This window comes from Urocitellus parryii, chromosome 4 (assembly GCF_045843805.1).
Source record: "Urocitellus parryii isolate mUroPar1 chromosome 4, mUroPar1.hap1, whole genome shotgun sequence".
NCBI lineage: Eukaryota > Metazoa > Chordata > Mammalia > Rodentia > Sciuridae > Urocitellus > Urocitellus parryii.
Window position 1 is genome coordinate 196,257,111 of NC_135534.1, and position 16,211 is coordinate 196,273,321.

Here is a 16,211-nt window from a genome sequence, read left to right on the forward strand (position 1 = left end):
TCAACCTTACTCCTCAGAGGACTCTCCTCCCAGGTGCTTCCAATTTGATGGGGTCCCTTTCGCCCGAGGTTGTGTTTTAAGTGAAGGCTTGGTGCCTTTCACCGCTACAGTTGCAGCTCCGAATGCACCAGCACGGAGCTCTCTCTGCTGTTCCTGGCTGGGTTGCTAAGCAACATCCCTGCTTGCCTGGAAATGGGGTGAGGCTTGTACCAAGCTTGTCGGGGAAGAGGACACTGGGTACAGTTACTCAGAGCTCCTTCTCTTACAGATTCAGTCATTTTTGGCTTCTGTTTCTAGATGCCATTCTCTTTGTTTAAAAACTCTATTGTCTCTTTGGATTGCGCCCTCCCCTTATTTGGAATTTTAAAGGTAAGTGTGGCCATTTGTCATCTGTTAACTTCTAGAAGTTAACTCTTCTCTGTTCCTATGCTGGAGATGATGCCAGAGGACACACACACACACACACACACACACACACACACACACACTAAGGGAAGCCAAGGGGCATAATGGAACAATGTTTCTTACCTTGGTTGTGGGCCATGCCTGGATCAAAGGAATGATGAAAGCTAACTTGTATTGGATGCTTGCTAGGTACCAGGGAGATCTAGGCAGGCCTTAACTACACTAACTCATGTCAGTCATGGGAATGTGGACAAAAGAAATGTGTCCTGGCAACCCAATGCAGCAGGAGCGTTCTCTTCACACAACAGAAGAAAAAGAGGTACACGGAAGTTCAGTGACTGCGGGATCACACAGTTTGTAAAGGGCCATACCAAGAATTGAACCCCTGGGGCCTCAGACCCCATGCTTCAAACCTCTCCACCTCATCTTGAACACTTAATTCCTATGCTAAATAAGTAATTGCAAAACTTATTTAGGTTTCAGTGGGTTCAGGGAATAATGTGTGCCTTCTTTTCCTCTTTGGTCAATGTGTGCTGAGTCCATTCCCTATGACTTGGCTGATGTAGAACCTACTGGGTTCCAGGGTAGCATTTCAATTCCCTTTTTTTCAAAGACCAATATTATGCTTTTGGAAGCAATTAAAATCCCTCCTCATGATATAGTATCTTCATTTTTATCTTTCCACCCACCAGAGAAGAAAAAAAATATGGGTTGTATGTTATGGCCAAGAATGACAATTCTGGAACTTAGGAGATCAGGAAGACACAAATAATATAAACAAGTATGGTGACAGCAGGGAGCTAAACAAGGATAGTGTCTTCACCGAGCGTGGTGTACTGTCTTTAGAAGTCATTCTCCATCCCTCCCCTCTGTTCTAAAGATCCCTGCTAGACATGGAGGCCAACAGTGGATGGCTCTTGAGATGAGTTCTCAGTAGCCTTGGACCAGCCTGGTCCAACTCCACCCATTATGTTGTAATGTGGGAATTGGCCTTGCCGACCAGAGGTCTCTTCTTTGTACTATAGCTTTGGAGAAGAGATGATAACTTTTATTCTGACCTCAATTACCCATGCCACCAAACACCACCTGCCCATTTCACTTCCACAGTAACTTTTTCAGAGAAGAACCAGGCATGCAAGTCAATAGTCCTTTGCCAAAGAGGCAGTGGCCCTACTAGAGCCAGCACGCTCATGAGCTCATGGCTGAGCAAGAAATGCATCTGGGCTCTGAGCCAGACACCACTCTTCCAGATAGAAAATTGGCCCCAGACAGCCTGTTTTCTCCTGGATCCCTGATGAAGTTCTGGGATTCAGGTGTCATTATGTATTACACTATCCCCTTACCCTGAGTCTGCTTTGTGGAGGAATTTAACAGCTCTGTATTAAAGGAGTGGCACCCTGTGATATTTACAGTTTGGCTATTCTTATAGATAGATTTGTTAGAGTGCTTATGTTGTACTTACTGAGGAAATAGCCTGTGGTGCAGTGAGGAGGCTAATTCATAGTCCATTACTACTTGGGAAGCCACAGACAAGTTACATTAACTTTATCAGCCTCATTTTCTCCATGTGTGCACTGAAGTGGAAATTAGACTCACCTCCTTGGGTAACCGTGAAGTTAAATATGATACTATGGTCTATATTCTGGGGCCCACTCACATTCAGGTTTTCAATTGATACCCATGGTGATAGTATTCAGTGGTGGGGATTTTGGGTGGTGATTATATCACGAGGGTTCCACCATCAAGAATAGGGTTAGTGCTCTTATAAAAGAGACTACAGGGAGCTCCCTCATCCCTTCCACCATGTAAGGACACAGCAAGAAGACATCTTGTCAGAGCAGCCTAAATGGACTACAACACAGCACACATCAAATCCTCACTGTACTACGTGGTCTAAAAATGAGCTCAGTTGATGTCAGCTATTATTATTTCATTATTTTTTTACTGTGTTACCTATTTAACAAATAAATAGGCTTCTTGTGTCGGGCATTGTGCTAGGCTCTTTAAAAGTGGTCTCTTCTGTTTACAACCATATTAGGGAGGACCTATGGAAAAATCTCCTTTCTTTTTACAGAAGAAGAAACTGAATCCGAGACAGGCTAGACATCTCAGTTAAGTCGCGTAGCTAGTCAATAGCCAAGCTCTAAAGCCTGTTTCTGAGTTCTTAGCCTTTTGTTTCTCATGTCAGGAATATTGTTAAGTATAATGGTTAAATCACTAACCTGGGAATTAGAAAATTCGAGTACTAATTCTGTTCTGTAGGGGCCTAATAATCGAGGAAACTCCAGTGCTTGGGCCAAGCCTTTTAGCTCAAAACCCTTTTGGGCACTAGCGGAGTAACAGGTGGCATTACATTAATTTCTAATCATGTATTAAACAATAACATCATATAATGAACAAACTCTGAGCAGTGTTCATAATCATTCCCTAATTTATGAGAGCATTATGATTTCCTTCTTTATTCAGACCTGTGGCAAAGTCAGACCAGTCTCCCAACCCTGGATAAAGCTGGCAGGAATCATTAGTTGATGTGGTGCACGTGGGGCATGGGTAGTCATCTTCTATGATGTCAACACTCAAATTTAGAATTGCAGCGTGGGTACCCCTTCTTTCTCCTTATCATCAGCCATTAAGCTTCTATTCAAAATTTATATGAGAGCTGTTCTCTTCTTGGGGTAAATGATTCCATTTAGAAGTTTTATCAAGACTGTGAAGTCATAACGGTATCAGAGTCTTTTTTGTACTTTCGGTGGGAAGGATTTGTCCTGGGATGGAACCAAGGCAGCTTCAGTAGAGGCCTACCAACAAGGAATTTTCTGTGTTTTAACTCAACTTTTGATTCATGAAATCCACTTGCTTAATCCAAGCTGCTAAATGGAGGTTTTTATTTTTACAGATTTAGCAAACTCTGTTTCAAACTGCGTGTCCACCCTGGTACCAGGGTTGATGACCTAGACTCTCTTGTCTATTCAAGAAGCAACACTTACCCGTGCATTGCTCTTCATCCTCTAAACTAGCTTGTTATGTTTTAATTTTGAAGCATCTGTTAGTTGATACTTATAAAAAAAAACATACCTTCTCAACAAATTTAGATCTAGCATATGTTGAGATTTATTAAAGTGAGCACCACTACTATTCCTATCAAGAGATTTATCTTTATATTAAGACTGCTTGAGGACAGGATGGTGCATGTACAAATGGCTACATGAACTTGATATGTGATCCTGGCACAATTCTACTTGAGATGGTTAAAAGGGAACTGTATGTATGGTTGAGACTGAATTGGAGATGCTGACCCAAGGTGTGTAGCATTTCAGAATGTTCAAGATATATTATTAAGAGGTCTGTGAGATAGTGCTCAAAATGTATGCAAGGGCACATTTTTACTAGGAAAAATCCCAGAGTTTTTATATTTCTTGAAGAGATATGTAACTCCCTGCAAATTAAGTAAAATTAAAGAGACCTGTAATTCCTCCCCAAAATTATATAAATTCATGTAATAAACATGAGGCACTTGCTGGTCCATGATTCAGATCTATTCCGTTCCATCCCTTGTATTATTCTTGGTTTCTGAGTTGGTTGGAAGGAAAGGAGAATTTCAAGCCAAGATGGTCAGAGAATGCACCATATGCCTTGACTCAATGTTGACAGATGAGATGCTGAAAAACAAAGAATGACCTTATGCTTGTAACTATAGGCCCTTAGCGTAGTTTGGAAAGAGAAAGAATAGAGATTGAAAACTTCACTCAGGCAATCTCTGCCTTCTAGGAATTTTGGATTGGCAAGACCAGAGCTACTGATAGTATGCAGGTTCCAGGAGGATTGTGACCTTCACTTAACCTGAGGTCATTATACATTCAAGGATTTGGCTGATCCTCAATGGAAAAATTCCCGTGTATATGATTTTGATTACAAGAAAAAGAAATGAAGAGAGGAAAAGCCAGAGAGGGAGAGACAGAGATAAAATTATGTTTTGTGCATGTAAGTTTGATATCACATTAGGTGAAAAGTCAGGGGCTGATTCTTGTGTTGCTATGGCAACTGAGCTACACAACCTTTCATTCTGAGATGGTGAAAAGGGAGCTAAACTTTATAGTCAGTGTGCAAAGCTTGTAGAATAACTTTGAATATAAGTCCTTAATCTCTGAAAGCTGAAGTCTTAAACATCTTTATAGACCCCTTTAGCCCTAAGAATCTTCAATTCTGTGTATCTGATTTTCTGTTCATTCCTCCTGATAAATGGATTATTTTTAACCTTAATCATGTATGTGGCCATAAAATCTATGTTAACTGTCATTAACTGTGTTACATTGGCTTTCTTTCTATTTATTATGCCCGGCATGTTTTATTTTCACCACCTTTTGTAATTTGAAATTTACTATCTGACAACCTGGTTTTTTTACTGATCAGTTTTATCCAGTTACATTTATTGTGATTTTTCTGTGTAGTAAGTTTTGTTATTGTGTCTATTTATATATGTTCAGTTATTTTAATTTTTTGTTTTCTGCTTCTCAATTTTTAATTTTTCCTCTATTAACTTGAAAGTTATGCGATTTGCATCTATTATATTAGGGGTTAATCACTCCTCGCCCTTTGGTGGTATGATCTCTTCCCCTGATCATTTATCACCATCTAGTGGATTCTTATTATTATCACTTACATTCCAAAGAACAGATAATGGGATAAAAATGTTTTCCATGGAGGTAATTTTATCAATATAGACACCCCAACAAGTATTGCACATTCCAAATTATATTCTTGGACTTGAATAATCCCAAAGCTTCATTTTTATTGTGTCCATTTGTTTTATATGCCAATCTTTTCTCCACTTAGCAAGATGTAGTCTCTTGTGACTATGATTTTAACCGCCAAAAGGAGCCTTACTGTTAGTGTGACCCTCTCCTTGCCCTTCTCTTTAATAGGGGCAGATATATCAGGGTCCAGAATTTTCCAATGATTTTACTTGATAGCTAATTAATGGCTTTCTGTGGTTTCCATGGCAATGGCATGCTTTGCTGCCAGGCCTTATCCAAATGGGCATTCTGTTCACTCTTGTGTCTTAGCATCAGCATATTAATCAGAGACTGCAGGTCCTTGGTGCTGCATCCAATTGGTAAGACACTAATTGAATTAAAATCTCACTTGAAGCCTCCAGGTTTCTCTTCCTCCCAGGTAGAGAGGAACCTTGTTAGTTCACAGGGCCAAAAAGAAGCATTTGGAAATCTACAGAACTTTGTGGCCCTTCATAGCAAAGAACTTTTCTCTCACCCAAGAATAAATGTCTGATGTCTGAATGTTTCTCCTTGAAATTCTCTCTATTTTTATGCCCTTTCCAATCATTAGACATGGCTGTATTCTCTCTCATGAAAGGATTGAGTTAATGCTTTCAAGGTGAAGAGCAAAGGCTTTTCCCAAACATTCAGTTGGTGAAGTCTGGTGAAGAACTCCGATTGAAAGTCCTAATTAAATTGTGATGAGGCTTAGGAAGTAAGTGCAGTTGGAGATTGTGTGTCTATCTGTAAAGTATTGAGCAAATACAAGAGTTGTTACATTAGGAATCCAGGGATGTGCATGGAAGGTGGAGATGAAGGAGGAAAGGGTGAGTGGGCAACTGCAGAACAGTCTGAAATTCATTCTTCAGATCATAATGGTTATGGATGATGGCCTTATATTCTTTTATCAAATCACAATCCTCATTCCACTTGGTAGGTTTACTACTTAAAATGATACTTTAAAAAAGTATTATTAGGACCCATGCCCTTAAATGGCCTATTAATACATTTGTGATTTTGTATTCATGGCTTCTTTGGTCATTCCATTCCTGTCTTTTGGTCCAACTCCTGATCATTTCTCAACTCTCAGAAACATATCCCTTCTGTAAAGCTATTCTCATGCCTCTCTCTGTGCCTGGCTCCATGATAGCTGGTCTTAGAGTATTTTCTCAGTATTGTTCTTTGTAATAGGTTTGTGTGTGTGTGTGTGTGTGTGTGTGTGTGTGTGTGTGTTTCATTATTTTTAAGTAGCACAAGGCATGTACCATTTACTTACAAATATTTATACCTTTGGTATTATCACACCACCTATTAGAAACGTTTGATGATTTACTGGCCATTCGCAAAATCTTGTGCTTGATAGATAAACTGTGATGTGATCTCTGGCAAAGGATTTCCACACTAAATGAACACTGAACCCTCTTAAAAGCCAAAGTCCAAAATTTATGTAGGTGTGAAGTGCACACTAATTGTTAAAGATGGCATAAAATGTATGCTAATTCATACTAAAAATGAGAACATTAAAGTTGGGATTTAGCATTCTAGGGAAAAAAATCTACCCCTACTTAAACTGGATAATACTTTACCTCTTATGCATTGAAGTCCTCCATTTTCACTTTAATATAAATTACACGAGGGATGGTGTTCTCTTTCCATTATACTATCACAAATTCAAGAGACTTCAAAGACAAGTCTCTGAATTTTATCTAGTATAGCATTAATATGGGAGAGAAATATACCCTCCATAACTGGAGGTATGCAAGATGGTCAATGTATGGAAAGAAATTCTAATTGCTAGCTTTGTTTTATAATGTAAGCTGGAATGAGAGTTATTGCTTCCCTTCTGCAAAAGAAGAATTTAAGGAAAATGGAAAAGAGGACTAATTAGCTTCCTGTCCCCTCAATGGTCCAATCAGGGAACAGTGGTGACTTCCCAACAGCAATGAAGAAGAAATTTGCACTGGGCAGAAGCTTAAACCAAAGTAATCCTATTTTCTCTTCCAACTCTAAATTTTTGTGATTCTGGAGTTTGCTGCCAATGCAGAAATAAGGATCCAGATGGTTGGGATGCACCTCTTATGAGCAACCTCTAGCAAAAGGATAAATGGCGAACCCTAGAGACTAAGAAGCAGTGTCTACCCAAATCCTCTACAAAAGTGCTTTGAGATGAGCTTTCTTCCTGTACTCATTTCTGTTCAACTCAAATTCTTCACATGGCTTCTCACTTTTCACAGATTCCAGAGAAGTGGCAGTGTTTATGCTGTTGTGTAGATGGCCTGGTGGGTGTGGGTACATATCCATGTGTATTGAGTGTTAATGAAATGAAATTATTTTAGATACTTGAGGAAGCTTGTGTGGCCGAACAATGGTAAACCAAGGCAATGTTAAAACTTACATTATTATTTTTTTTTAATTATGGCCCTTGATTTTATTCAAATTAATACTTTAATATGGAAAGCATTTGTAGGAAATCTGACACTACACTATTTCTTTTTGGTGAAAGTAGCAGGAGGAACTTCTTCACGTGCACAGAATGACTATGAGATAGAACAACATTTCATCCCTTGGAAACTTTGTTGAAGGGGAAAACACAAAAGCGGTCAGTGTGTTTTGGAAGAAGCTGCACATTTAAGGGCATCAGAAAGCAGGATTCAAACTCAATTCAGGCAGTTATTGTGGGTGTTAAAATGGGTATGCCATGCCTCTCGGATCCTATTTTCCGAACTAAAAAGCTTCCTGCACTAATATCTGAGGTTACCCTGTGTTTATGTGAATGTGTCTCCTCCCAAGCCCACCTGCTGGCCAACTTCCATCAGTTTCCATTTATTGATAAGAAAAGAAGCCATATGAGTAAGATAGTAGTGTCATTGCATCCCCCCCACCCCTGTTTGAGAATGAGTCAAAGAAAAAAAAAAAAAACACAAGGAATTAAGCATAAAGAGGGAAGAAATCTTAACCGAAGAAATATCTTCTTTATCTATGTCCATTTCCTCCCACAAGGAAAAATGGCAGTGTCAGTTGTACATTACATATATCTCTCTCTCTCTTTAGTGTTTAATCTTAGCACCTGCACAGCAGAGATCTTTACAATTCATTGCATAAGCTCTCCCTCTCCCCGCTCCAGACAGCACCTGAGGCCTACCGAGCTACTCCCTCAAAGCTCCACCAAAGGCTGAGACCCTTCTTCATGACAGAGTATAGAAGTAACAAACATGCCCGACGGTTTTTATACAGTTGCTAGAACGTTTTAGTTTTCCAACAAATGAAGATTTTTCCTCCTTTTCTTTGAACATTAATTACATTTTACAAATTTTTGTGTTTTGTTTAGCTTTGCTTTGTTCTGTTGTGTTTGTACAACAAAAGGGACAGTCCATGGCCCGGGGTCCCGCGTTAGCAGAGTTTGGCTGTCATCTGGTCCGACTGTTTGAGGATCTCAGTGTTGTAGAGGTCCAGCGCGTGGTTCACCCTGATGATCTCGCTGTTGGTCAGTTTCAGGCGGTGTTTCAGCATACAGGAGAACAGGTCCAGCTGCGGTTTCCCCGGGGCCACCGGAGGGGCCAGGCGATTAATTCGGTCCCGAATATCCAACAAGAGGAGCATCACGGACGAAGAGGAGTAGAACTGGCCGCCCTGTGTGTAGGACTGATTCACCTGCTGCACTGCGCTGCGCAGGAGGTCGGCGTTGAACCTCAGGCTGTACCCGAACACCTGCACATCCGAGATCTTGATGTAGAACTGCCTCTTGGAGGGATCAGACAGGTCCACGGGGCCCTGGCCAGTCTCATTCCGCAGCAGGGTAGGGAGCCGAGTCCGACTACGTAGGTAGATGTGGACCGTCTCAAAAAACGTTTTCCACCGATTGCCCAGCAGGAGAGTCCAGTTGTAGCATTGGCTGTTTTGGAGACGGATCTTCTCCCAACGGGGGTAGCCGAATTCCCCAAAGGGCATGTTCCAGCCCTCCGAGTGGCTCCCGCTGAAGGGATTGACATAGACAAAGAACATGGGGTCCAGGCTGCTGTTGCGCATCTGGCAGATGCGCATGGACATGCCGATCACCATGTGTATGAAGTCCATTCGGTTCTTGTTGCTCTTGAGAGTGAGGGACATGCGCTTGCGCCACCGAGGGTCGAAGAAGGTGTCCAGGCGGATCTCGTTGCTGATGAAGGTGGTGTGGACGTAGAGGCGCGAGTCCATCTTCTGCAGCAGGTACTTCAGCTCCAGGTCCTGGAAGTCCAGGTCGGTCTCGAAGCTGATGAACTGCTCGCTCCGCTCAGAGTCCACGTTCTGTGGTTCGCAGCGGCCTCGGTACAGCTTGTAGCCTTTGTTGCAGGAGCCACAGAGGGAGATGTTGGCCAGGCTGCACATGGCGCAGCTGTTGTTCCCTCCTATGATGCAGGGGATGGGGCGCTGGCAAAGTGTGGTGCTACCGTGGCACACACAACTCCTCTGGCTCTCCAGAAAGGTTCCCCAAAACCCGTTCTCGTTGCAGTAGAGAAGCGACTGGACCCTTGCAAGCCACTGCTGAATTGTCCTGGGGGGATAGAGGAAAAATGGAGAACATTAACCACTTGGCGGGGGTCTGAGTTGCTCTGTACCAATGATAACAGAAATTGGAGCCACCCAAAGAGAGACTAGACTCAGGGGAGAAGCTATAACTGGAAAAACATTGAATGTAAGTTGCAATGACTACATTGTGGCTCCAATGCCACAAACCAGCTCTATGACATCACACCTTACTGTTCTAATAATATGCAATGTCCTCATCTGTAAACAGGAGGTGGAGTAAATTTGGGGGAATTCCCCTCAGCTTTATGATTCCAAACCAATAGCCCCAAGGAAGTATTTTTTAGTAAATTATAGTATCTAAACACAAGTACTCTAAATGGATGACAAGAAATTGTAAAAAAAAAAATCATAATAATAAATAAAAAAATAAGAGTCATGGAAAGGACCTTAGGGATTATTTCTTTTAATCCATATCAGATGATTCAACCGCTTTCACACAGTGATCCAATAGGGTTATATAACATTCAACAACTTCAACAAAAAACGAATTATACTTTGTCACATTCTTGAAATCGTACGGTGCCCCCATCCTGATGAACTTGCATGATTCTCACAGTGGTTTTCTCAAAACATGCAAGAAAGCTGTTATTTCAGCCATTTCCCCAGAGCTCCAAATTCTCAGTTCAGTGGCATTCCAATGTCACATGCATCTCTAGGCCCGTCTGCCCCTCAGCACTATAAATGATACCAGAATCTACACCCCGATTCCAATGAAGATGGATATATGCTCAGATAAGAAGCAACAGGAGAACGGGTACAAATACACAAAGCAGTCAGCCTGGAGGCCTCTCATCTTTCCTCATTTTTGTGCAAGTCACCTCTTGGCTGTCTTCCATGCCACAAATAATTCCTTACATGTGTCTAGCACTTTTTACCCTGCACGGGATGCAGTCACTTCGATCTTCTCATTTGAGTCTCACAACAACACACCCAAAACAGCCTAAGGCTGGAGGCCATTGAGAGATTTCCTAAAACCCTGCTCTTCCACATCAGCTGAGGAATGCTGGGCAGTGCCCCTCGCCCTCCAATCACAGCATGGGGCCGTGGTAAGGATTACATAAATTTTTATACGAAGGCTTAGCTCCAAACTTGGTAGGTATTAAGAGCCTGATAAAATTTAGCTCTTATTATTCCTGCAAAGGGACTGTCAGGTTTGCTTTATAGAAGACATGGCAACAGAAACTCAGACGGAAAGTGATGGATTCCAACTCATGTGATGAGTACAGGCAGCTCTTGGTTCCTCGTTGTTGCTTTTGGCAGTACCAGTCAATCAAGGGTCAAGAAGACCTCTCTTAAGGTCCCATGCATGGTGGTGATGTGGATGGTGACAGTGGTGGTGCCTGTGGTTCAGGATCATCATTTTAGGAAGCTGGACACAGGAGCCGATTTACCTCCCTGGGCCCTTGGGGGGAAGTGTTAGCAGACCACCTGTGCTGTCCTCTGCACTGAGGATCCACAAAGACCAAAGCATGAGTACCAGGAGCCAGTGGAGCCCGGTGGCCAAAAAGCATGGCTATGGACCCAAGCAGAACTGAGTTTAAGCTCAGCTATGGAGCTGGGAGCAAGTCACTTCATCTCTTTAGGCCTCAGTATCCATATCTACAGCGGGGATAATAAAGCCCATCTCATGTGGCTGGTGAGAGGATACAGTGAGATAATATATTTAAAGAGCTTAGAAAAGCTCGGCATTGAGCAATTATGGAAAAGGTAGTAATAGAAAGTACTCTTATCCCAGAGAATAAGCGTTTCCTTTGAAGGCATTGAGACACTCTCAAGGATGCTGCTATCTCTCCCGGGTTTGAGGGAAGCCATTTTGTAATATCCATTTGAAAATGGATACTGTTGAAATGTCTTCCTGGCACGCTTTGCTTCAAATAAGTGGCTTATCAGCTGAGAGAAAATGGAGGAATAATTAGCTTTTGGAAACACTCTGCCTTTTAAATTCATAGAACCCTTCCTGCCCTTGGCAACAAGACCACCCTACAGCACCCAGATGTGGCCCTGGGACCCTACCCTTTCTCGTCAGTTTCCCTGCTCTTAGGCTTCAGAGGAGGGGCCTCTCCTTCCCCAGCACCCAGCCCAGAGCCTAGCTCTATAAACCTTTGCTGAACAAATGAATTTTGCTGAATGAACGAACAAAGCTTATTAATATTTTTTTCACTTAACAATTAAAAATAGAAAAAGAAAAACAAACTTCCCTGTCTCCCCCCAGGGCTGCAGGATCAGTTTTCCATACCATCCGCCCACACAGCTCCAGGCCTCCCTGGTCTCTGCTTCGTGAGACCAATCCTATTACAGCCTGGAGAACAGCAGCAGGCCCAGCCTTCAGGAACACGGAGCTGAAATAATAATGAGCTGTGTGGCTCTCACCTCCCAAACCAGAACATTGACTGAATATTGGGGTATGAGTCATCTGATATTTTTGTGAGCTGCAGGGGCCCTCCACGAGGCTCTGATTGCGTGATTCCATCTGACAAGAGCGTCATTTCAAAATGCCCCTTTCAAATGGCCCACACTTGCTCCTGTCACTCCCTCTCCAAGTGACAGGACAGTACCCCATTTAGAGCTCCTCTGTCCCCATCTGCAAGGCATTCTATAACCCCGTAGAGCGCCCCCTTTCCCGTGTCTCATCATTGGGACCCTTTGTCGGGGCCGCAGCCCCCCACTCCTTGAATCAATGCTTCATTGTGGCTACGCTCTCAGAATCCTCGGGAGGGGGGACCGACGAAGATGAAAGTTCCTGGTGATGCTGCAGGGAGCAGTGGGGCCAGTGGCCCATTAGGATTCCAGGCCTGTCGAGCAGGAGGGGTGGCGGACAGAGGCCCTCTGAGAGGCCTCAGCGAGCTGCGCAGCACCTGCATCTCCTGACCTCAGAATAATCATGAGGTTGTGGGCTGCATCAAAGAAGGCATTAATGATACAGCTCGAGGGCTTGGAAAGGAGGTGGCGTTCAGGGGGAGCCGGGAGCGCAAGGCTGCAGGAAAGACGAAGGAAAAAGGTGGGGCCTGGGGAAGGGTGGTAAGAGAAGGGGAAAGGACTTGGGGACAGAGTGACAGGGAGCAGGTGGAGCCGATGAGCAGAAGGGGCTACACAGAGCCACTGGAAGGGCAGAAGGTGAAGGGATTCAATAAGAGTAGGCAGTTACAGAAACAGAAACACTCTGCTGAGATTTGCTGGTCAGAACTCACAGACTCAGTGAGTGTGGACATTGGATGGGCCACCTGGGAGTGGGCTAGTGGTTCATCCCTGTCCTGGATCAGATAGGGACCAAGGTTACCAGGAAGCCCTAACTCTCAAGGTCGGTGAGCACTTCTTTGCTTTTCAATATTTCATCTTGAGATTATATCCAGAAAAAAAAAAAAAAAGCTCATTTCATTTGTTTGGTGTATTTGTTTTTAACACAAGAAAACTCCAGTAATGTGAAATTGGCATCAATGTGAACAATCCCCTATACCTTCTCCATCTCCAGGCAGTGCTCCGAATGATAACCACTGAGTCACAACTCTGCAAGGCTCAACTGCAGGTGGCACCCCGATCCAGCTGAGGGAGTCTGTGGCTTACAGCTATTGAGCACTCACTGTACAACAGGCAGAGTGCTAGAGGCTCTTTGTACCCACGTCCCCTGAGCAACATGTGTACCTATCTTAGTGTTGCAGATAAAGATAAAAGAGTTCTTGGGACATGAGATAACTTGTCTAGGATCACGCAGTCACTCCACATTCAAGCCCCAGACCCTACCTTTGGCATGGGTGCACTTTCTGCTGTGAATCACCATATGAAATTATTACAATAAGCCAGACAAGGGGGAAGCAAGCCACCCAAAGAGAGATGAATTGAGATAATGGAAAAACACAGAAAGTTTGAGCTTGTGAAGGGCCTATTATCACATTCCTTGCTTCCTCTGGACCTGCCAGGGTCCCTCTCCTCCATTCACAGATAATTGGGGCTCACCGACAAGTGCACAGGGAGAGGCTGGGGACCCGGGGTAGGAGGGACTGTGATCTATAAATATCATTTCCCAGGTTAGCTGGTGACAGTCTGCCTCAACCCTGGCAACAGAGAAGCGGCTTAATAGGCCAGCTCCAGAGGGGAGGGTCTTACAAAACTGACAGTCAGTGCGAGGCAACAAGGACCAGATTTTAAAATGCTTTTCTTGGTCCCTAGGGATCCCCAGTATCTTCCATTTGCATCCAGAGCTGAACTCCAATTCATCCCAATCAGCATCTCTCTGTTGGATGAGATTTCAGTTCATTCTGGTGAAGGGCCAGCACAGAGAAGAGTGGGCTGGGGGAAGGAGGGTAGGGCAGGAAGCTGCGTTTTTCATTTCTAAACTGGAAACCCCCTGACGCTTGATTGATAAGCACCCATGGTGGCTCCAAATGGAGCAGCTTGGATCACAGAAGCAGAGAACTTTCAAGAAGGTTTGCAAATGCTCGGCCCATCTCCTTCATGTTCTGACTGTGAGATGAGAGAACAGTGTTTCTCAAGGGCTTTCTACCTCATGGCTGTCACCTCTTTGCATCACCCCATGAGATAGGTCTCTCTTGTGACTTCCATTCCACTGATGAAGGGATTGAAGGTCAGAGAGGGAATATGATTCACCCATGGTCACATAGCATAGACACGGCAGAACAGAGTTGAGCATTTCTGGATCCAAATCCAACCAATTGTCTTTCAGTTACCCTGCAATTTGTTCCTGATTCTCAAAACCCTAGACTGGAAGATCCACTAGGCTTGGGGCCACGGAGACACCTCTGCGACTCCCCTGCTGGCCCTGTCTTTACCTCAGCCAGGGTTTTCTGGCAACATGACAGGTCTCCCCATGAGGTAGCTCGTCATTTGGAGGACAGAGGCTCTGCCACCCAGGGCTTCCCATCAGTGCTTTCAAAGGCTCACATCTCCCTTTCAGAACCATCGGGCTGGGGAGCCCTGGCTGGGATTCCTAATTCAAGCAACCTCCCTGCTGATTTTAATTGGAGGTTTTGCCTAAGATGGGAAGGCAGTGCCTGGCCTCTGGCATTTTAGGGAAGATCATACAAATGGTGTGCCAAGGAAGGGGGAGCCGGTTCTAGGCTAAAATAGAAAACTCTAATCCATAACTCTCATTTGCCTCACAGGAGTGTGTTTTTTTTAAAGTGGAGAGGAAATGAAAAAGAAATGAAACTGGAGTTCTGAATTATTCTTTTATTTAAGCCCTGCACTCCTGCCTTGGCATTTCCCTGACATTGTAATGGGGTCTGAGTGATTCTGTGTGGATCTACTATGGAGACCAGAGACGAAACTGGGGAGACGAAGCATTGTGTTTAAGTTTCTGAGGCTGCTTTGTTCTTTTGTTGAGCTGAGGGTGGTGTGTGTGTGTGTGTGTGTGTGTGTGTGTGTAAGGAATGGTGCTCCTACAGGATGAATATGTCAATGGTGCCATGGTGCTTGGGGCTTAGCTGGAAGATGGTTTATGGATGTGCTAGTGTGAATTATAACTGGCCATCAGACCCAGTCTGTTCATCACTTTCCCTGATAGACAGCTAGCTTTTAGTCATTCGCCTATCAGAATTTCTATCATTGCCTTAATAACCCATGTCCCCTACTTCCCCCAGTTCTTCACATGCTATCGGAGCCTCATCAAGTGGCTCAGAACCACTAGGAAGAGAAGACCAAAATGAGGTATCATGGGCTCTTGCCCCGCTGAGGATATTTTCTGGTTTGGAGCTCTAGAGAGAAGGCAAGAGGTCTTCCTCGTGGAGGGCAGGGGTGAAGAGAGGAAGGAGGAAGGAGGAGAGCAGCCACGTGAAAATCCAGTGGGGTCTTTAAAATTAGGTTGTCAGGAGCTTAATTGGGGAGGATTATGAAACGATTTTTGCAATTACACAGTTCTGTGTCTGGAAGGAGGTGACAGGTGACATCAGCTGCATATTCAAATGCAGTGCTTTGCTTTGGGGCATGCTCGCCCTGAGGACAAGTGAGGGAAGGAGCAGAAGCCTCTGGGATGAGGGCAGTACTGGAAGCAGCCAGGTGCTCCCAGGTGGAGAGCTTGTTCAACCTTCCAGGGCTACTGGCTGGACCAGGAAAGATTCCAAACAAAAGGATCCCAAAGAAAGGAGGGGCTTCTAGGATGTGGGAGTAAGTAAGTGCAGGGCCCTGCTCTAGCACTGTTTAACCTTGGCTATTTGACCTTGCTATCTGACCTTGAATAACTCCCCTGTCCTCTGACTTATTTCTCTCATCCATCAAATGAGGAAGGTAATAACCTACTTTGCACCTTGTGTTAAGAAGCAGAATTGAATCTGCAGAACTCCCGGGAGGTCTCTAGAGCAAGGAAGCTCTGACTGACCATGAGCTGTCATCATCACCGAAGGCAAGGAGCAGCCATGTTTTATCAATGACTCAGGTAAAAATATTCCTGTAACTAGAACAGCCAAGTTGATTATAGCATAACATCCTAGTCTCCCTGGCTGTTCACTCTCCATAGTT

General features: G+C 43.9%; 1 protein-coding gene across 1 annotated transcript in view; it reads right to left on the reverse strand.

The window, feature by feature from the left end:
- Positions 1-8,567: 8,567 nt before the first annotated feature.
- The window catches only part of Brinp1 (BMP/retinoic acid inducible neural specific 1), a 119,834-nt gene continuing 112,190 nt past the window's right edge, over positions 8,568-16,211 (reverse strand). The window contains exon 7 of the mRNA XM_026408649.2: positions 8,568-9,708. Within this exon, the coding sequence (XP_026264434.1) occupies positions 8,568-9,708 (1,141 nt within the window). The remainder of the gene's footprint in view (positions 9,709-16,211) is intronic.